A 22723-nucleotide genomic window follows, 5' to 3' on the forward strand; every position below is an offset into this window, starting at 1 on the left:
TGCATTAAAAGACAAAGGCTGTTTCCTGGATCTTTGTCCTCCATGTACCAAAACCAAGCAACTTGTATTTAGAAGAAAACCCTTTCTCCATGATGCAGGCTCAGGCAAGGTTTTCTATACTAGGCTTTGCTTCCCTAGCCAGCTCCTGCTCCAGCTCCCCACAGCTGCTATCTCAGTCTTCATTCCTCAAACCTGGACAATGCTCACCTCCACCCTCACTCCTACTTTAGAGAGAAAATAGAAGCTGTCAGACATGAACTCCTTCAACTTCCCTGACGCCAGGTCTACAAGCCTACCTATATCTGTGCCCATCTTGGTGCCTTCTTCTGTTACAGAGGGACCTCAGACTAAGGCTAATCCCTCCATCTGTGCACAGGGATATCCTGCAAACAATTTCTTTACATACATCATCACCATCAGCTTCTCTCTACTGCCTCCTTTCCATCAGCATTTAAGTGTGTAAAATCTCCCCCACCTTTACTGTTTTTTATTTTATTTTATTTTATTTTATTTTATTTTATTTTATTTTTATTTTTTGAGATGGAGTCTCGCTCTGTCTCCCAGGTGGGAGTGCAATGGCACTATCTCGGCTCACTGTAACCTCTGCCTCCCAGGTTCAAGTGATTCTTCTACCTCAGCCTCCTGAGTAGCTGGTATTACAGGCAGGCGCCACCACACCCAGCTAATTTTTGTATTTTTAGTAGAGGCGGAGTTTTGCCATGTTGACCAGGCTGATCTCAAACTCGTGACCTCACGTGATCTGCCTGACTCAGCCTCCCAAAGCTCTGGGATTACAGACATGAGCCACCATGCCCAGCCAATTTTTTTTTTTTTTTTTTGGTGGAAGGGAATGGAGTCTCACTGTGTCACCTAGGCTGGAGTGCAGTGGCACAATCTCGGCTCACTGCAGTTTCCACTCACTGCAATCTCCACCTCCCAAGTTCAAGCAATTCTCCTGCGTCAGCCTCCCAAGTACCAGGGACTACAGGTGCACACCGCCATGCCCAGCTAATTTTTTGTATTTAGTAGAGGCAAGGTTTCACCATGCTGCCCAGGCTGACCTCAAACTCCTGAGCTCAGGCAATCCACCTGCCTCGGCCACCCAAAGTGCTAGGATCACAGACGTGAGCCACGGCACCTGGCCTCCCCCATCTTTAAAAATAAATAGAAACATGACCCCATGTCTTCCTCTAAATATTGGCCTTTTGCTTCACAGCCAGCTCTGAAGTATCTGTGGTTAATCACAGTTCCTCACTTCCCTCCTACTTTTCTACCCAATTTAATCTAGATTCTGCCCCAACTACTTCACAAAACATTCTCATTAAGATCACTAGTAGTTTCTATTTTATTAGGCCTCTTAGCAACATGAAACCCTCCTTCTCAAACCACTCTTTCTAGTTTTCTCTGAAATCACTTTTTTTTTTTTGACAGGGTCTGTCACCCAGGCTGACACCATCATAGCTCACTGTGGCCTTGAATTCCTAGGCGTAAACAATCCTCCCACCTCAGCCTCCTGAGAAGCTGAGACTGTAGGTACATGCCACCACACCCAGCTTGATCTCTCTCTTATTTGCCAGTTTCTCCTTTACTTGCTGTAGCTTCTCAGGGTTTTGTCTCATAAGCCCTCTTCTCTTCAGCCTGTACATACTTGCTAGGCTCTCCCATTCACTACCAAGGTCAATGACTGATTGACGCACTTCACATGTACACTTCTCTCCTGAACTTCAACTTGTAATCCATTTACCTGCCTGCTAGACATCTTCACTTAGATACTTCTTAGGCTCCTCAAACCCAACAAACCCCCAAACTGCTCTTGCCTTATCAAACTTGCTCCATCAGTGTTCCCCACCTCGGAAAATGGCCCCACTGTGCAACCCAGCTCCAGCCAGAAATCTAGGAGTCATCCTTGACTTTCCTCTCACTTCACATTTATCAGCCTCTTAGTCCTGTTGCTCTACATCTTAAGTATCCTTTAAATCCATGTATTTCTATTGCCAATGCTACCACTCTAGTTGAGACAATCATGCCCTCTCATCTGGGTTGCTAGACTAGCTTCTAAAGGACTCTTCAGAGTTCACTTATACTCTTCACCCCCACTCCATTTTATATTCTGCCAGTGTCTTTAGGAAAGCTCTGTATAACCTGGTCCCTTCCCACTTTCCCTGCCTCTTTGCAGTCTATACCACTCTTGCCTTAGCTTTCTGTGTTCCAGCCCTGCAGGCCTTCTTTTAGTTCCTCAAACACACACATTCTTTTCTCCCTTTCCAGCCTTCCCATTTGCTGTTCCCTCCTGTGCTCTTTCCCACAGTCCTCAACAGAGAATCTTCTATGTCATCTCTTCCTCAAAGAGGAAGTTCACCTGACTAGTTTGCTTTCCTTGTTAATTCCTCAGAATCATGAATCCTTTCAGTGTGCCCAAATCACATATGATTTTTGGTGTTGTGTCCTTCCTTCTCACTAAATCACAAGAGCCATGGAGGCCAGGGACCATGTCTGACTCGTTCACTATTGAATCCATGCAGTTTCATATAGTGCCTGGCACATAAACATTGTTATTTGTTGAATGGATAAATGAGAACATAGAAGCAGTTTATTAAAGAAAAAACAGCCCATCATCCTCCCTGGCATAGCAGCAGAAGTCAAAATGCAACATTAATCAGTAGAACTGTTCATGCTTGCTTAAGACCAAGCTCAGAGGTTGATGAACTTAAGCAACCTGGCAGAAAATAGGGAACTCCCTAAACTTGTACATCTAACTGTGGACATCTCTTCAGTTTATCTGCTGACTTCTTAGAGGTTTTCACATTTTCCATAGTTGTAAGCCATGTCTAAGCACGATCTTAATTCTGCTTTTTACAAATTCCCACCCTAATCACTGTTTACTTGTGCTTAAAGGTAACATTGGGTTACATTACATTTACAGATGGTGATTTTCTTAGCCATTTCCCCACTGCCGGGCTTTTTGGTTAGTTCTGATTTGAGATTGTTATGAATAGCAGTGCTACAAACATTCTTCGTAAGTAACTTATTTCACATCTTCTCCTTGAATACCAAGTGGGATTAAGATTTCAAAGCATATGAACAGTTTATATCCTATCATATACATAGCCAGAGATTTGTCTAAAAAGAAAGAATCAATATATAGTACCATTAAAATTTTGTAATACAAACCTATCTCTAGTTCTGTATAGCCCTACCAACACTGAGGGTGGGTTGTTTAGTTTTTTTAGAGACAGGGTCTTGCTCTGTCACCCAGGCTGGAGTATAGTAGTACAATCATAGCTCACTGCAGCCTCGAACTCCTGGGCTTAAGCAGTCCTCCTGCCTCGGCTTCCCAAGTAGCTTGGACTACAGGGACACACCACCACACCCGGCTAATTTTTTTTTTTTTTTTTTTTTTTAGAGACAGGGTCTTGTCGTGTTGCCCAGGCTGGTCTTGAGCTCCTGGCTCAAGTGATCCTCCTGCTTCCCAGAGTGCTGGGATTGCAGGCATGAGCCACCACACCTGGCCAACATTAGATTTTGCATTTGCTACATTTATTTCTTGAAACTTAACAGAAAACTAATATCTATTGAGCTATTTCTGTGTGTCAGAAAGTTTAAGGATTTGACATGAAGTTTCCCATTTAATAAATCACCATAAACCTGTAAGTACTATTAGTATGCCTCTTTTAGAGATGAGGAAACTAAGGCTTAGAGTTGTCCAAGTAAATTGGAGGAGTTTAAATGTACATGTACTGTTTCCAGAACCTGTATTCTTAGCTACTGTGCTGTACTGTCTCTCCTGGTTGTTAATGGCAGTGTTTTTTCTCTTTTACTTAACAGACAGGAAAAATTATTAATAAAATCTGTAACCTTTCTGATTTCCAGGAATGTGGTATAATTTATTGCTAGAGAGCTTGTTTCATTGAGGTAAACATCCAGATGGAGCTTTTTGATTAAGAAAAGTCAACTCCCAGGGTTTAACCATGTGTAGGCCAGGACAATACAAGAGAGATCAGTTACTCCAAATAATAAAATCAAATAAATTTGGATTTTCACTGGATGCCCTAGCGAAAGAGAATGAGGCCTGGGAAAGAAAGAAGTAGGGAAAGGTTAATGAAGAGAACTGAGACGAGAAGCATTCCAGAAACATTGCAGGAGACAGGGGCCTACTAGAAGACATGGCCATGGAGAAGCTCCCTACTGTAGTAGAGAATGGCTGCTAAATTTCTTTAAGCAATCATCTGTGTACTGAATTTGAAGTTTTCTGCTTTGTGATACAGCCTTCCCATTAACTAAACCTTTCATGCAACTTGGATACACTCAACCATGTTGGTGGTGGATCATTTGGAGGAATGAAGGATGAGGAGTGGCACATGATAAGGCAAAAAGGAAATAGCCAAAGGAACAGGGGACAGGGGACAAGCAGGCTGCATCACATCTGCAGGAGACCCAGAAGCAAACTTAAAAACTCTTGGAGAAACTGAGGTCTCAGGACTTCTCACAGTGGTTAGAAATGGGTCTCAGGCCATTTCATATTGAAAGAATGACCCTAAACACTAAATTATTTGGGGTTGTCCAAGTTGGAAATGTCTGGGTTACACGGAAGTGAGAAAGAGCTTTTCTTGAACCACAGTAAAATAAATTTGATGTATGAGCAGCATTTGTCACAGCCTTTGCCTTGATGTAGGGTATGAAATAATTAGCTTTGGCTGGGCGCAGTGGCTTACGCCTGTAATCCCAGCACTTTGGGAGGCCGAGGCAGGCAGATCACGAGGTCAGGAGATCAAGACCATCCTGGCTAACACGGTGAAACCCCATCTCTACTAAAAATACAAAAAAAAAAAATTAGCCTGGCGTGGTGGCAGGCTCCTGTAGTTCCAGCTTCTGGGGAGGCTGAGGCAGGAGAATTACATGAACCCGGGAGGCGGAGCTTGCAGTGAGCCAAGATCACGCCACTCCAGTCCAGGCGACAGAGTGAGACTCCGTCTCAAAAAAAAAAAAAAAAAAAGAAAAGAAATAATTAACTTCCAGGACACCAAACTCTTCTGGTTTTCCTCCTTCCTCATCAGGCTTAGTTTCCTTTTCCTAGTTCTTCCTTTTCTTCCTGATCTTTATTAACAGTGTGTGACAGGCTTCACTTGTCTACTCTTTCTTCTGTCTACAGACTCAGTCCCTTGAAGATCTTTGATGCTTTTAAATACCATCCATATGTTGACAGCTCCCAAATTTTTTTTTTAATTCTTTTTATTTTTATTTATTTATTTACTTATTTATTTTTGAGACACAGTCTTGCTCTGTCACCAGGCTGGAGTGCAGTGGCACAATCTCAGCTCACTGCAACCACTGCCTCCTGGGTTTGAGTGATTCTCCTGCCTCAGCCTCCTGAGTAGCTGGTACTATAGGCGCATGTCACCACACCCAGCTAATTTTTGTATTTTTCGTAGAGACGGGGTTTCACTGTGTTGGCCAGGATGGCCTCAATCTCTTGACCTCGTGAACTGCCTGCCTCAGCCTCCCAAAGTGCTGGGATTACAGATGTGAGCCACCATGCCCAGCCAACAGCTCCCAAATTTTTTTTTTTTTTAAACAGAGTCTTGCTCTGTCACCCAGGCTGGAGTGCAGTAGTGCGATCTCGGTTCACTGCAATCTCCGCCTCTCGGGTTCAAGCAATTCTCCTGCCTCAGCCTCCCGAGTAGCTGGGACTACAGGCATGCCACTATGCCCAGCTAATTTTTTGTATTTTTAGTAGAAACGGGGTTTTGCTGTGTTAGCCAGGATTGTCTTGATCTCCTGACCTTGTGATCTGCCTGCCTCGGCCTCCCAAAGTGCTGGGATTACAGGCGTGAGCCACCACATCTGGCCAACGGCTCCCAAATTTATATCTCCCAGACTTCAGACTTGTCTACTGAACCCCAGACTCATATAGCCTATTACCCACTTGACATCCCCACCACTTGGATGTCCAAAATTCATCTCAGACTGAATATGTCCAGTACTGCATTTGAGTCTCCTTCCAAAAGCTTTACTCATGGTTTTCTCTACCTCCATTCTTTCAAGCCAAAAAACATGAAGTCATCCTTATGACTCCTTTTCTATTATACCCCATATCCAGTTTAACAGGAAGTCCTGTCATCTGTACATTCACAATAGATCCAGAATCTGCATGTTTCCACCATCTCTACTACCGCCCTAGTCAGAGTCATCGTTCTCCCTAACTTGTAAGGGAGGCTGTCTCCTAACTGATCTCCCTGCTTCCACCTTTCCCTCCCTAGCAGTCAAGTTTGATCCTTTTGAAATCTGAATAACAAAAGATTATTATTCACTCATCTGCTCCTCATTTCATTGGGAGTCAAAGCCAAAGTTCTTATAATGGTCTTAGAGGATCTCCCAGCCCTTCCCCTTTGACTTCATCTACTTTGCCTTCTTGTTCTCTCTCTTCCAGCTACATCTGCATCTTTGCTGTTCCTGAACAAGCCAGCCAGGCACCCTCCCTTCCACTTTAGACTTGTTGCATGTTCCACAAAGCTTATTCTCCCATTTCTCTTTTTTTCTTTTTTCTTTTTTCTTTTTCCTTTTTTTTTTTTTTTTTTTTTTTTTTTGAGACAGGATCTCACTCTGTCACCCAGACTGGAGTGCAGTGGTGCAGTCTCCACTCACCGCAACCTCCACCTCCCAGGCTCAAGCAATTCTCCTGCCTCAGCCTCCTGAGTAGCTGGGATTATAGGAGTGTGCCACTACCGCCCAGCTAACTTTTTTATGTTTAGTGGAGACGAGGTTTCACCATGTTGGCCAGGCTGGTCTGGAACTCCTGACTTCAAACGATCCACCCGCCTCGACCTCCCAAAGTGCTGGGATTACAGACATGTGCCACCATACCCAGCCCTACTGTCTCATTTCTTATAAGTCTACTTAAATATCAACTTCTCTATTGGACCTTCCCTGATAATCATCTAATTGTGATGCCCTATAAGCATTTCCAATCTCCCTTTTCTTGTTCTACATTTGTTCTTTTTTCTTTATCACTTATCACCTTCTAACATACTATATCATTTTATTTATGTCGTTTATTTATTTTGAGACAGAGTCTTGCTCTGTCACCTAGGCTGTAGTGCAGTGGTGCCATCTCAGCTCACTGCAACCTCCACCACCCGGGTTCAAGCGATTCTTCTGCTTCAGCCTCCCAAGTAGCTGGGATTACAGGTGCCCTCCACCACGCCCAGCTAATTTTTGTATTTTTAATAGAGACAGGGTTTCACCATGTTGGTCAGGTTGGTCTCGAACTCCTGACCTCAGGTGATCCACCCGCCTTGGCCTCCCAAAGTGCTGGGATTATAGGCATGAACCACCACTCCCGGCCTATATTTTATTATCTTAGTTGCTTATTGTCTCTCTCCCCTCATCACTAGAATATATAGACTTCACAAAGGCAAAGACCTGTATTTGCTTTGTTCACTAATATATCCCAAGCTCTGACCACAGTGCCTAACCCATTGTAGGCACTCAATGATAATTATTTTGATGAAAAAAAAATTAAAATCTGGGCCAGACATAGTAGCTCACACCTGCAATCCCAGCACTTTGGGAGGCCAAGATAGTCGGATCACTTGAGGTCAGGAGTCTGAAACCAGTCTGGCCAACATGGTAAAACCCCATCTCTACTAAAAATACAAAAATTAGCTAGGCATGGTGTGAGCATCTGGAATCCCAGCTACTCGGGAGGCTAACACATGAGAATCACTTGAACCCAGGAGGCAGAGGTTGCAGTGAGCCGAAATCACACCACTGCACTCCACCCTGGGCGACAGAGCAAGTCTCCATCCAAAAAAAAAAAAAAGCCGGGTGTGGTGGCTCACACCTGTAATCCCAGCACTTTGGGAGGCCAAGGTGGGAGGATCACTTGAGGTCAGGAGTTCGAGACTAGCCTGGCCAACATGGTGAAACCCCATCTCTACTAAAAAAAATACAAAAATTAGACCGAGTGTGGTAGCTCACGCCTGTAATCCCATCTCTTTGGGAGGCCGAGGCGGGAGTCAAGACTAGCCTGGCCAAGATGGTGAAACCCCATCGCTTCTAAAAATACAAAAATTAGCTGGGCACAGTGGCAGGTGCCTGTAATCCCAGCTACTCGGGAAGCTGAGGCAGGAGAATTGCTTGAACCCAGGGGCCAGAGGTTGCAGTGAGCTGAGATCACACCACTGCACTCCAGCCTGGGCGACAGAGTGAGACTCCATCTCAAAAAAAAGAAAGAAAGAAATACAAAAATTAGCTGGGTGTGGTGGTGGGCGCCTGTAATCCCAGCTACTTGGAGGCTGAGGCAAGAGAATCACTTGAACCCGGGAGGCAGAGGTTGCAGTAAGCTGAGATCACGCCACTGCACTCTAGCCTAGGTGATAGAGCAAGACTCCATTAAAAAAAAAAAAAAAAAAAAAAGCCATCACCGCTAGGAGTCTAAAAGCATTTTCCTTTAGGCCAGGAATCAGCAAACTTTTCCTTGAAGGCCCAGATATGGTCAGATGATATTTGTCATAACTACTCACCCCTGCCATTGGAGCTCTAGAGCAGCCAGAGACAATACATAAACAAAGGGGCATGGCTGAGTTCCAGTAAAACTGTGTATTTACAAAAAGCCGGCCAGGCTGTACAGCAGTCTGTACTTAGCTGATTCCTGCTTTAGACAAAGACACATCTTGGTAAATCAGCTCTCTTCATTGATAGGCCAGTCTCTATTCATCCCCTCTCCCAATTGCCAAAAACAAAATTCTAGAAGAGTGAATGCAAACCTAGCAAAATTATAGATCATTAGCTTCTCTGCCTGCATGTACATTGGGGGCATTCCTTACTCAATGTGGCCCTTGAGTAAGTTGTGATTTGCACGGGTGAGGTAGAGAGAGAAATCCTGCTATCCGGCACTGTCTTGCTAATGAGTCTTGAGCACATTATCTGTAGCTTTGGAGTATCCTCTAGAGGTTTCTAATAGGCAGAATGATCTACTTCTGAAGCCTCTTTTCTCTATACCATTAAGTTCTTTGGCACTGACGATGAATTTCCTGTGGCATTTTTTACTTTTATCTGCTATTCTGAAAGTCAACAGACTGACACAGTTATTAAAATAACTGCCAATATTATAAGGTCCAGGCCCTAATTTCCTGCCATCTAAAGCAGTAATACTCAATTAGGGGTAGTTTGCTTGCTCTGGAGACACTCGGTTGTTGTAACCAGGAGTAGGGGGGTGCTACTGGCATCAGGTAAGCAGAGGCCAAAGATGTGACCCAGAATCTTTCAATACACAAGATAACCCCCTGTAACAAAGAATTAGCCAGTCCAAAATATCAGTAGTGCTGAGGTTGAGAAACCATGATTTAGACTCTTCTACTGAACTTTTAATCCACCTCGTACTCTACTGAGAAACCAGTATCGCTAAACCATCACTTTTCTCCTTCACTCCTAAACTCCAGTAGCTCCTCATCCCCCGGAGAGACTAAGTCTGTCCTTGTCATCCTGGCATTTAGATCTGGGGATTTTGCCCACATACATATTCAGACTCTGCTTCTTTCAAGTTTTTATCTGCACCGCCCTCAGCACTACCATACTTTTAACTCATGTTACCCCGCAAACACACATTTTGGGAAGATTACCCCACCTCTCTCCTCAGATCCAAATCTTACTCATTCTTTGAGGCCCACGCATGCTGCATGCCCCTGTACCATTGAGTCTGCCCGTACCACTGCCTTTTGTAGTTACACGGGCTCACCCGTCTTACACTGTTACATTGCTATTCTGTCTACCTCGCCTCCTCAGTTACTCCCTGAAGGGGTCCGTATTGTATTTCTGGCCTATTGATCTCAGTTTACACAGCGTAAAGTGTGAAAAGTGTATTGGTGTATTGAGATTCTCTTCAATGAGATAATGAGTATAAAAAGCACCCTATATAGTGCCTGGTACACAATTAAGTGCTCAGAAAATTATAGTGTCATAGTATCTATAGAAGCATGAATTCGGGACCCCATAGAAGGTGCTTAATAAATTGTTTAAATGTAGTTATATATTGGAGAGAGCATGCCACACAGACTAGTCTGGTATTTGGAACTAACAGCAAAGAAAAACTGCCATAGAAATCCTACACCAATTAACACGCCTTCATGCTAGACTGAATCCAGGAGCAGGGGTGTCATGTTTTCCCAGAGTGGTGCCCAACCCAACCTTTCTGCATTTAGCAAGTTAATGAACAGCTTGTGAATAACTCTTTGCCCACTCTGGCTCAATTTAGAAGGCCACCAACAGGATATAAATATGCCACACTGTCTGCTTTCCTGGAGACCCTGCTGTCCTCTCCCTAAGTGCTTCTGCTTTCAGTCGGTGGAGAGTCTGATGTGCCTAGAGAAGTTGCACAGTGGGATGAGGCTGCAGCGAGGGCCTGGCCTTTCCCCAGGCGGAAGAGAGCCTTGTCTCAGATCCTGAGAGAAAAGTGAGTGGGGGCATGGCATTCCGAGCAGCCCAGGTTTGGCTTTGGGCCAAGCACTGAGTGGCAAACAAGAAGGAACACATTCCGGGAAGGCAAGGAGCCCTGCCAGCACGAAGGCAGCAGCAAAAGCAGGGCCCTGCTGGGTGCCAGGTGTTCCTTGGCTCTGTGGAGGTCAGGCATGCAGGGGGATGAACTCAGGTTTCTCTAGAATATCATTTGAGAGGCTTAAGTGCCTCCCGCCCTCTCCCTGTCAGCAGACAGAGCATGTGGAACTGTTAAACATTAAAACGCTCTGCTCTGGGGTCCAGCCCATGCTCTCTAAATAAAGGCAGGAGCGGAAAGAGTGTTGTTGCCATCATGAAATCACACTTCACAGGAGCCAGATTTCGGTAATTCTGTGTCTAAGAGAAAATGCTACTCCAAACAAGGGCAGGTTGGAGAAGAGTCTGGGATTTCTATGCCCTAGAAGCTGCGCTCTCCACCGTTGCAGCCCAGAAACACAAACAAACACACTTGTTCTCCACGCCTGCCTTCCTAGTGGCCAGAGCTGGGGGAAGCCTGGAGAGCCCTTGAAACGTCCTTTCACAATCGGCGCTGGCCCTTCCCCAGGTGATGAGAGAAGAGGGAGAGGAGGACCAAAGCGGAAGCGGATAGAGCCATTCTTTTCGGGGGAAATGGCCACACAAGCCTTCCTGAAGATTCCCTTCTTCTGTTGGATAGGTAGGTGACCTGGACAGGAAGGGCTCTGGGCCCGTTTTCCGCAGCAAGGGGACAGGGGTAGCTTTCTCTGAGCGGGGAGAATGAAGTCTTACCCCAATACCTCTGGGTCTCTTTGCTGGACTTTGCTGCCGCCTGGTGGCTCAGTTGTCATCACTTCTCAGAGAGACAGCCAGCCCTGGATTGAGTTTGAGGATCTGGCCTCTCAGTCTAGTCCTGAGGCAACCTGGAGATCCTTCTCTGAGAAGTTTCTCTGCTCTAGGACTCCCTGGTTCTGTGGCTTAGCAGCTAGGAGAGAGGAGCACCATGGGCTTCCAGGCCTCATTCAGTCTGGCAGTCAGGTAGAGGGGCCATGGCTGGCTGGCTGGGCACCTGAGAGAGGGGCTGGGGGTAGTTTCTTATTCCCAGGACATCTCAGTGGGATGAAGTTGTCCCTGAGTCCCCCTCATTCCTGAATGCCTTTTTCGCTAATAATCCTGCCCCTCCCATGACCCTTCCTTTCTGTTAAGGCCCATGTTGCAAAACTGAGGCTCTGGCATAATGTATATTTCCCTTCTGTTTCCCCAAATTTAAGGCAGTTATTTCTCCCTGATACAGTTAGCTCCTTGCCATGATAAATATATGATTATATGCCTTCTCTGTGATGCTGCTGCTATGAATCAGTCCCTGGGAATAGTGAGGAGTGGGCATACTTTAAAGAATTTTATTGGATTGGTTTCTCTAAGTCCCTGAAAAGCCTATAGATTATTAGCCATATTTTTCTGTGTATTATATCTAGGTGTTTATTTCCTCTAGCAAAGGAAAGCACTTGGTTTCAACAACCACTGATCTGCCCTGCCAAACTTTCCGATCTGAGCTAATACCCAGGGAATATATAAAATCCAAACTCTTCTGCCTACCCCACCAAACTCTTTTAACTTTTAAAAAAACTGTGGTAAAGTGACATAAAATTTACCATCTTAACCATGTTTAGCATATAGTTCAGTAGTGTTAAGTACATTACCCTATTGTGCAACCGATCTCCAGAACTCTTCATCTTGCAAAACTGCAACTCTGTACCCATTAAACAACAGTTCTCCATTTCCCCCTTCCCTCAGCCCCTGGCAGCCACCATTCTACTTTCTGTCTCTATGAATTTGACTACTCCACATACCACCTATAAGCTAAACCATACAGTATTTGTCTTTGTTTTTTAAGAGATGGGGTCTCGCTGTGTTGCTGAGGCTGGTGTCAAACTCCTGGCCTCAGGTGATCCTCCCTCCTGTGTAGCTGGAATTACAGGCATCAGCCACTGCACCCTGCCCAGTATTTGTGAGGGGTTTCGTTTTTATTTTTTTCTTTTTACAAGCCTGGATTCCAGAATCTTTTTTTTTTTTTTTTTTGGACTGACTTATTTCACTTAGCTTAATGTCCACAAGGTTCATCAATGTTAGAGCATGTGTCAGACTTTTTTTCCTTCTCAAGGCTGAATATTTTTGTATATATATATTTACATATCCATGGATAGATGAATATCCATATATGTTTCATTGTGTGTATATATAGATAATATATATATATATGTGTGTGTTTATTCATCCATGGATGGACACTTGAGTTGTTTCTAATTTTCGATTATTGTATATAATGCTGCTATGAACATGTGTGTTCAAGTATTTATTCAAGTTGGGCCCTGGAGGTCGAGGCTGCAGTAAGCTGTGATCACACCACTGTACTTCAGTCTGGGTGACAAAGTGAGACCCTGTATTTAAAGAAAAAGAAAAATTTCTTCAAGATTATTCTCCCAGTTCTTTTGGCTATATACTCAGAAGTAGAATTGCTGGATCGTATGGTAATTCTATTTTTAATTTTTTGAGTAGCCACTGTCCTGTTTCACACAGTAGTTAAGCCACTTTACATTCTCACCAACAGTACAGTTCTCCATATCTTCACCAACCTAGCCCAAGTCATTCCCAGAGTTACTAATTCTCCACATCTTCACCAACAGTTGTTATTTTCTGTTTCTTTTCTGTTCTTTGAGAGTAGCCATTCTAATGAGTGTGAAGTGGTACTTCATTGTGGTTTTGACTGGCATTTCCCTAACGATTAGTGATGTTGAACATCTTTTCATTGGTTATTGGCCATCTGTGTATCTTCTTTAGAGAAATATCTATTCAAATCCTTTGCCTTTTTTTTTTTTTTTTCTTTAAGACGGTCTTGCTCTGTTACCCAGGTTGGAGTGCAGTGGCGTGATCTCTGCTCACTGCAACCTCCACCTCCTGGGTTCAAGCTATCCTCCTACCTCAACCCTTGAGTAGCTGGAACTATAGGTGCGTACCACCATGCCTGGCTAACTTTTTTTTTTTTTTTTTTGAGATGGAGTCTTGCTCTGTCACCCAGGCTGGAGTGCAGTGGCGCGATCTCTGCCTCCCGTGTTCAAGCAATTCTCCTGCCTCAGCTTCCTGAGTAGCTGGGATTACAGGCGCCCGCCACCACACCTGGCTAATTTTTATATTTTTAGTAGAGACGGGGTTTCACCATGTTGGTCAGGCTGGTCTTGAACTCCTGACCTCGTGATCAACCCACCTCGGCCTCCCAGACTGCTGGGATTACAGGCATGACCACCACGCCTGGCCTGATTTTTGTATTTTTAGTAGAGACGGGGTTTCCCCATCTCTACTTTGGTCTCGAACTTCTGGGTTCAAAGCGATCCACCTGCCTCAGCCTCCCAAAGTGTTGGGATTAGGCATGAGCCACTGGGTCCAGCCTTTTGCTCATTTTTCCATTGGGTTTTTTCTTGCGTTGACCTCTGTAACCTCTTTTCATGTCACTCTCCCACTTAGTATCCTAGGATTCTAACATGCAGATAGTCTCTCTGCTCCTCAGAGACAAACACGTCCTTTCCTAACTTTTGCAGTTGCTGATCCCTCTTCCAGGAATGTGTTGTTCCCAGCTCCTCTCATGACTGACTGCTGATGCTTTAAGCACCAGCTTGTCACTTTGGAGAACTTTCTTAACCATGTCATCTAAAGCCATCTCCCTCTGTACCACTGTTCATCACACTTCATCATGTCGCTGTTTCTTCTTGAAAATCACTATCTGCAATTATCTTGTTTGTTTACATATTTACTTGGAATCTACCTGTACATGGAATGTAAGTTAAGTTCCATGGGACACAGACATGCCTGCCATGTTCATGGCTCCAGTGCCCAGCTTAGTACCTGGCATGTAGTCTTGGCTCAATAATATTTATTGAATGAATGAATCACTACTAGAGGGGGCATCACAGGGAGAAAGAAGACAGGTGATATGGCCCAAATTGGAATTTTACCTCCTTACCTAGACTCTGGGTCATAGAAAAGGCCGCACGAGCCTTCTGGCTCTGAACTCCATACGTTAATTCCTGCATCAGAAGCATAGTTCTGTTTGAGCCAGGGACATTGCTTTGGAGTTGCTCAGAGAAAATGGGTAACTATTCCCAGTGTCCACCCGACAGAGGCAGAGGGCTGTGGGGGTTTGCTGTGGCCACCCTCACTCTTCACCATACACCTGAGGTATAAGTCAGCTCAGCTAAAGTCCTTTGAGATTTGCAGAGTACTTGGGACTATAGGAATGACTTGGGCTCCATCAGTCTCCTGAGGGCTGAGTATGTCAGTAAGAGTACCTGTAGTGAGTAGTGAGAGGATAAAAATGAACTTTCCATACCATCGTACACTAGAAAAATCAAGTTTTTTATTTTAAAATATTTTCAAAGGCAAAGGCCATAGCAAAACAACCCAAGGGTGGTTGAACCAAATTCAGGGAATTAGAGGAGCATCAGCCATCGCAAACAGGTCTATATAAAATACACATCGTTTATAAATGCACACAGCAGAAGGCACGGTGGCCCCAGAGGACCAGGTAGGGGGACAACAGGGAGAAACAGCACCATCTGGAAGGACAGGCACACCCACACCACTCAAAGCCCTGGGCCCCAAGTGCACCTCCAAAGTCACCTGCCCTGCAGCATGGCTCTTGCCCTTTCTGAGCCTGAGTATACCTGAAGACCAAGTTCGCCAGCATCTTGGCATATCCACCTATAACTGGCACCTCTCATGGCCTCTGACAACCTAGCAAGGCTCAGAGAATGGATTTTTATCTCTGTCTTTCAGCAAGGACCAGGGAGAAGTGCTGAAGCAAGAAGGGTTATTTTCCTAAAAAAGACTGATGAAAGGGTGAAAGGGGCTGTTTCCAAAAAAAAAAAAAAGGATGGCCGTTCATGGAAGAGTGAGTTTCACCTGAGACATACAGATTTGGTGCAAGCAACACAAAAGGCCAGGCTGTTTCATCCTATAAACTGGGATGGAGAGAGCATGAAGAGACCACTTACTGGTAGTCCCTCCGGTCCTCATTTGGGTTTGTCATAAACAGGACAGACAGTCGTCTGCTCCACAATAAATAATTTCCACCTGGATTTCATTCCCTGATTAATCTCTCAGTGTCTGAAGAGGGGAAAACAGTGGCTGTTTCTGACACTGCCCACCCCATCTCCAGCAACTTTCCCTGATACTTCTGGGCTCCTCACTAAGGCCCTTCCAGAACCTCCAAAGCCACTATCTTAGCAGATGGGAGTCCCAGGGTGATGAGGCCAGAGTTGTGGGGCACAGAGAAGAAGAGAAGGCCTTGATAGAGGAAGAGGAATATCCAAGGCAAAACCGCCACTATGTCCAAGCTCCTCATCCTCTACCTTTCCTGTCCCCAGAGGTATGAGATAGACCCCCTGGCCTGGTTCCTGCACTGTTCCAGGCCCACAGTGGATACTTCCACCTTAATGGAGAATAGGCCCCATGGACTGGAGGTCCCTCCTCCATGGCCTGCAACCCAGTGACTACAGGGGTGACACCGTGACCTCTGCCCTGTGATGGCTCAACACCATCACACGCAGCTGCCCAGACAGGCCCCCCGAATGGGCTGCTGTTGGCCATGCCTGAGATCTGGGCAGGTAGGCAGGGAGTAGACGGCAAGACCTCAGATGCAAGCCTCCACCCTCCCCTTCCCTATTTCCAGGGCTTGGGACACCTTAGACATGTTTGAACACACAAGGGCAAAACCCAGTACCAGGTTTGTGACCACAGTGATCAAAGGCCCTGCTCCACCTGTCTCACCAGAAAGTGACAGCTGAGGACACAGCATTTGGGTACCTCTGTTCTTCACAGCCCCTGCCACCATCCCCGCCATAGGCAACATCTCCCCGTAATGCAGCCAGCCACCTCATGAGTGGCCGGCACAGAGCCCCGGCCCAGAGCATGGAAATTCATCTCTGGCTGGAATCCTGGCCGTGAGCCCTCCCCTCTGCATTCACGGCTTCTCAGCAGGCCCCTGCCCAAGCCTGACAGGTGCCTGGCTGCCCGCAGAGAAGCCCTGTGGGAACACATGAGTGTTGGGAGAGAGCAGAGCCCACATGGGTGATTTGTGTTCTGACCTCTGACCTCACCATGGGGGTGAGCTGTGTGGCAGAGCCACATTCCAAATATGAAAGCATGGCCTCTGTCCCTTGAGGTGGCCTCCAGTGTGCTGCCTGTGTGCCAGAACTGTTTCCAAGGACCCAGTTTGTTGTGGGTTTTTTTTTTTTTCTCATTTAAGTGGTTGCTGAAGCTTTGTGTACAGAATTCCTCAGTTGGTTCCAAAAACTCTGGCTTTTTGTTTGAGTCCAAAAATCGTAGAAGCCAGTTACTTTGTAAATAGGTACTTCAGATCTCTCATAGAGGGAGGAGAAGAGCTGCGGGGAGGAGGAGGGATCTGGAATGTTTTCCTTCATAGGCAGTCTTAGCGCAGCAGCACTGTAAACCACATTGGTGGAGACTTAGCACCCAGAACATTCTTCTTGAAGAAGGAATGGGGACAAAGGCCAAGTGGCTGTTACCTGCACACAGGAAAGACGTCCACATCAAGGAAAGGGCCCAGAAGGCAGACAGACATGGGCAGAAGGGCCAGTGATAACTTTATTTCCCCCAAGAGTGGGCCTGGGTGGGACGATGTACCCTGCATGCTGCCCAACCTTGCTTAGGGTCAGAAGTCAGCTCAAAACAGGACCAAGTCCAGCCAGGCAGCCTGGCCTGAGGTTCTTGGCCCCTGTCCTCAACCCTCAATATCAGAAGTATTAGGAAGAGAAAAGGCCTCACCTGTGCCCAGGGACTGGGCCGTTCCAACTCAAGGTGCATAACTGCTGCTCTAGCCGAGAAATACGGAACGCCAGATAGGATGAGGACATGACCAGGAAGCAGATCCTGGAGAAAGGGACAATACGGAATTGAATATTTCTTCCACAGAAAGAGCATTTCTGGAAGTTCACCACAAACAGTGGGAACCAAGCTACCCCTGCAGTTGGAAGAATTAAAGAGCCCTTTGTCCTGCAGCCAGTTCAGGCCTCAGCATCTTTCCTCCCAGAGGCCATGTAAGGGTCTTGAGACTTCCCCATGGAAGTGTCGTCCTCACAGCCCAGCTAGAGCTCTGGGCCCTTCAGCTGAGCCCTGGAGGGAGCTCTGGCCAGACAGCCAGAACAGTCATCCTACCCTCCCTCTCACTAGCCACCATGGTCCTTCCTGTGCCTCCTCTGGGAGGCCATGATGATGACCCCCTAGGCGTTGGGCCCATTCCCCCCAGCAGGTGCTGATGTTGATGGTCAAAACTCGGCTAGCAGAGCCAGAGGAGGCTGATGAGCTAAGGTGAGGGAAAGCAGGGGCTGGCTGTTCATGTCACTTCCCACGATGCTCACTGCTCTACTGGTCCTTAGACAGAGGTAGAGACAAGTCAGGGGTTCCAGAAGCTACCCTAGTGGTGGGCAGTGGAGAGGCCATGCTTTTCCTCTCTCTCTCCAATTTTCCTGGCCCTCCTTCTCCCAAATCCTATGCAGCTTTTCCTCTTTTCAACATGTCCATATCCTGCCCCTGTCCACCAAATAGTCTTAACCCTAAATTACAAGGTTTCAAGAATAAAAACTGGAGATCCTTTCTCTTGCTACAGAAGGGCATGCCACATGGCCTTCAAATACCACCCAAGAACTTGAATTTGACTCAGAACCTTCCTCCCGGTTCTGAATAGTGAACTCCCCACACTCCAAGGCCCTTGTTGCAAACACCTAGACATGCAGGTGGGTCTGTCCCCCTCCCCAGTATAGTCACCTACAGCACAAAGAAGACCTTGAGGAGCCGGTAATCCCACAGTGTCAGCTCCCCAGTGCTCCTGGGCTCCTCCTCCAGCTCATCCTCCTCATAGACAGCATTCTTTGCAGTGGGAGAGCAGTTTGGCATCTTCTTAGGGCAGGCAGGACCCCAGCCCGGCATGGGCCATGCCCACTTCCCACCGTTTTCTGAAGCTACTTGGGTTCTTGATTTTTCTATATGGATTTGGAGAAAAAAAAAAATCAGCTCCCAGAAGCCCTGCTGGCTGTGGTGAGCCCTTTATATGGAACTGGGAAGACAGAAAGTCTGGCCTTTGCAAGTAGTTGCTATGGACAAGCCCCCCAAACTTACCAGACCTTGAAGGCTTCCTGGAGGGGAAGAAACTGTCTGTGGAGTCCACGGATGCTGGAGGGATACAAGGGATGTTGTCTGGTAGAGACAGGGACCTGGAGGAAGGGCATACCTTTCTCCACTTCATCTCAGGGATGAGGACTTCCTGCAGTAAGACAGGAGAAGCTATCTTACCATGGCCCTTGGGAACTCACTTGCCCTAAGGAGCCCACACCAGGTTTATCAGAGTTTTCTCCAAATATTACCAAATATAGATGCCTAGCCAGGGATGGAAGCAGGTACAAGTGGGGAGGGCAGTTGCTACAGCAACCATATGCCTCTCCTCTCTGCTCCCTTGCTGTGACTAGCTATTCTGCCAGGAAGTGATGTCCTTGAACACTGCTAGTGTAGAACCACAGTGGGATCTTAGATGTGAGGCAACCCAGATACATGCTCAGATCTGAGCCAAGAAAGCTCAGCACAACATGTCTTAGGTAGGATAAGTTCTGGCTCCTTCTATCCCAAGCCCTAACCTCAGCAGGAAGAACTTAGGGTCCCCATCCACAAAAATGGGAACTTCACCTTCTATCCGGCACATGGTATTATGCATATCACATGCTTGGTTAACCACTAATAGTTACTGAAGGAGTCTTCAAACACCCTAGGGTCATTTCTACCCCATCCCTGCCCTAGAAACTCAGCTCTGCCTACCCAGGGCCCCAGCTGCCAAAGGAAACTTCTGGATCTTTGGCAAATCTAAAATAAGTCTGTCTGGGTTCTATAAGGATAGTCTTTGGAGTTCTGCCCTAGGGACATCTTTTATTTTTTTTGACAGGGTCTCTCTCTGTTGCCCAGGCTGAAATACAGTGTTGTGATCTTGGCTCACTGCAGCCTCAACCTCCCATGCTCAAGTGATCCTCCTATCTCAGCCTCCTGGGAAGCTGGGACTACAGGTGTGTGCCACCATGCTCTGCTATTTGTTGTATTTTTATTGAGACAGGGTCTTACTATGCTGCCCAGGCTGGTCTTAAACTTCTGGGCTCAAGCCATCCTCCTGCTTTGGCCTCCCAGATTGCTAGGATTACAGGCATGAGCCACTGCACCCAGCTCCCAGGGACATCTTTATCCCCTTGAAGGCCATCTTGACTCAGCTGAAGAAAAGAGGATGGGCCACTGGCCCTGCATCTGTACAGGTGTGCAACCCAACCTGGCCAGTGTTTTGGGGCTTGAACTTCTGTTCTACTCAGAAAATCAGCCTATCGGCCAGGCACGGTGACTCACGCCTATAATCCCAGCACTTTGGGAGGTGGAGGCCAGTATATCACTTGAGGCCAGGAGTTCAAGATCAGCCTGGCCAACATGGTGAAACCTTATCTCTACTAAAAATATAAAAATTAGCTGGGTGTGATGGCAAGTGCCTGTAATCCCAGCTACTTGGGAGGGTGAGGCAGGAGAATCACTTGAACCCAGGAGGTGAAGGTTGCAGTGAGCTGAGATGTTGCCACTGCACTGTAGCATGGGTGACATAGCAAGACTCTGTCGCAAAAAAAAAAAAAAAAAAAAAAAAAGGAAGAAAAAAGAAAGCCTATCTGCTGAGGCCCTGGTGGGTCTGCATTATGGTGCAGCAAGTTTAGGAGATGCCCTGGCATAATAGAGCCACTGGCTCTTGAGCCTGGTGCCCCAGTTCTGCATTTGCATTGTGGGCCCCCCCTGGGAGGCCCAGAAGCCTCAGAGCTCCAGGCACTGTCAGTCCAGCAGTCTTTGCTCCCAGTTTCAGCTCTCACCAGAGTCTCAGGTTTCCCTGGAAATTCTCTTACACTCAGACTCTTCTTGCTGGAAGGCTGAGGAGGAAAGGGAAAGCAGTCACTTTTCCATCTGGAACAGGCAAGGTCAGGCATGAGGAAGCATCAGCTCTCTCCAAGAGAGCTTTACCTCCAGATAAGCCACTTTGTGTCAGGTGAAGCCCAGCTCCCAGGGTCTATAGGGGGCCCCCTATTTAATGCTGGAGCAGAAGGCAAACCCCAGGCAACTTACTCTCCCACCTGCTGCCCCACCCCTCCCCTCTTCCTCACCATAGGCCAGAGAGAGTCACAGGGCATGTTGGGAAGCAGCTACACGTTCCTATCTGTGCATTAAGGAAGCACAAGTGAGGCCCTGGACATACAGATGGTCCCTGACTTACGATGGTTCCACTTAGGATTTTTCAACTTCATGATGGTACAAAAATGATACGCTTTCTGTAGAAACCGTACTTCAAGTACCTATATAGCCATTCTGGTTGGTTTTTTTTTTTTTTTTTGAGATGGAGTCTTGCTCTTGTCACCCAGATTGGAGTGCAATGGCGTAATCTCAGCTCACTGCAACCTCCTCCTCCCGGGTTTGAGTGATTCTCCTGCCTCAGCCTCCCAAGTAGCTGGGATTACAGGTGCCTGCCACCACACCCGGCTAATTTTTGTATTTTTAGTAAAGACAGCGTTTCACTATGTTGGCCAGGCTGGTCTCGAACTCTTGACCTCAGGTAATCCACCTGCCTCGGCCTCCCAAAGTGCTGGGACCATACAGCCGTTTTTCACATTCAGTACAGGATTCAATAAGTTATATTATAAAACAGGCTTTGTCTGAGATGATTTTTTTTTTTTTTTTTTTTTTTTTTGAGATGGAGTCTGGCTCTGTCGCCCAGGCTGGATTGCAGTGGCCGGATCTCAGCTCACTGCAAGCTCCGCCTCCCAGGTTTCCGCCATTCTCCTGCCTCAGCCTCCCGAGTAGCTGGGACTACAGGCGCCCACCACCTCGCCTGGCTAGTTTTTTTTGTATTTTTTAGTAGAGACAGGGTTTCACCGTGTTCGCCAGGATGGTCTCGATCTCCTGACCTCGTGATCCGCCCGTCTCGGCCTCCCAAAGTGCTGGGATTACAGGCTTGAGCCACCGCGCCCGGCCTTGTCTGAGATGATTTTGCCCAGCTCTAGGCTAATGAAAACATTCTGAGATGTTTGAGGTGAGGCTAAGCTATGATGTTCCGTAGGTAATGTGTACCTCTATTAAGTGCATTTTTGACTTATGATATTTTCAACTTTTGTTGGGTTTATGGGACATAAGCCCATGTACAAGGAGCATCTGTATATGGGGACACACGGGGGCCCACTGGCCTCAAAGACATGCTTGCAAGCATAGACACACAATCCAAGTACTGTCTCTTGTACATTGAGCCTGAGCCTTTAACTCCCCTCTCCCTGCCCTGTTCCCTATGCTGGAGAGATGGGCAACCTCCCCCAACACCCTTGTCCACCTGCATCCAGGCCTGAGAGACCTCCCTGGCCTTCCTGCTCCCAAGCTCCATACCTGTAGGTGGGTGCAGACTCTCCTCAGCAGGTCATATACACTGTCCCGGGAGAGCAGTGACACAAAGATATACTGGGATATGGAAAGAAAACAGATAGCGATAGGGTGAGATGAGACCCCTTGCTGTGCCAGCCAGCCCGCTCCTGGATTGGGCACAGGCCCACAGGAGTATCAGGCCGTGAGAGCCAATAGGAGCTCTGCCTAGGAGCTTCTCTTCCAACTTGTTGTATGGCCTGAAATACGTACTGGAGAGCTGCAGGGTGGGGTGAAATAAAGACCTGGGAATGTGCCCAAGTCAGACTATGGGCTGCTGGGGCTGGGAGCAGGAGACTGACAAGGAAGCGCCGGCCCAGTGCACTGACCTTCTGGCTGGTGTTGGTGGTGATGGCCAGTCCATTGGGAAGGAGCCGTGCCATCTTGTGTTTTTTGATCATTTGCACAGACACCACAGGAATGACCACCTGAGAGGGAGAGGGATGCTTCTCTCAGGACTAACCCCCAAGGACATGGTCCCTTTGCTCCCTGTATAGGGACCCAGCTGTGAGCCCAGCATGGCCACATGGAGGAGCCTGGCCCCATGTGGGGAAGTGTCTGAGCCTTCTACCTTCTCAGCCAGGCTCCCCTTCCGGTTGTGCCTGCCACCCTGCCCCAGCCTTGGCAGGACGTGTCACTCTTGGCTGTCACATAGGTATGATCCCTGTTATCCAGGAGGCCAAGGATGGTGGCTCTGGCAAATCTCATACCCTAGTAA

The 22723-nt window shown here is 47.0% G+C and overlaps 1 protein-coding gene and 1 long non-coding RNA gene across 5 annotated transcripts in view; one reads left to right on the forward strand and one right to left on the reverse strand.

Annotated features, from left to right (window-relative positions):
• Positions 1 to 15592, forward strand: part of LOC144329956 (uncharacterized) — a 30117-nt gene extending 14525 nt beyond the window's left edge. Inside the window, exon 2 of the long non-coding RNA XR_013395709.1 lies at positions 13878 to 15592. This is a non-coding gene — a long non-coding RNA (uncharacterized LOC144329956). The remainder of the gene's footprint in view (positions 1 to 13877) is intronic.
• The window catches only part of GRAMD2A (GRAM domain containing 2A), a 41048-nt gene continuing 33178 nt past the window's right edge, over positions 14854 to 22723 (reverse strand). Inside the window, exons 6-12 of one of the 4 annotated variants that reach the window (XM_077939686.1) lie at positions 22335 to 22433; positions 21973 to 22044; positions 20418 to 20474; positions 18655 to 18799; positions 18322 to 18518; positions 17305 to 17409; positions 14854 to 17045 (exon numbers count right to left, since the gene is read on the reverse strand). In XM_077939686.1, the coding sequence (XP_077795812.1) occupies positions 16986 to 17045; positions 17305 to 17409; positions 18322 to 18518; positions 18655 to 18799; positions 20418 to 20474; positions 21973 to 22044; positions 22335 to 22433 (735 nt within the window). In that variant the 3' untranslated portion in view covers positions 14854 to 16985. Of the gene's footprint in view, positions 17046 to 17304; positions 17410 to 18307; positions 18519 to 18654; positions 18800 to 20417; positions 20475 to 21972; positions 22045 to 22334; positions 22434 to 22723 lie in introns of all 4 variants that reach the window. The other 3 variants (XM_015142650.3, XM_077939687.1, XM_077939688.1) reach the window with 3 other exon arrangements.

This window comes from Macaca mulatta, chromosome 7 (assembly GCF_049350105.2).
Source record: "Macaca mulatta isolate MMU2019108-1 chromosome 7, T2T-MMU8v2.0, whole genome shotgun sequence".
In the NCBI taxonomy this organism is placed as follows: Eukaryota; Metazoa; Chordata; class Mammalia; order Primates; family Cercopithecidae; genus Macaca; species Macaca mulatta.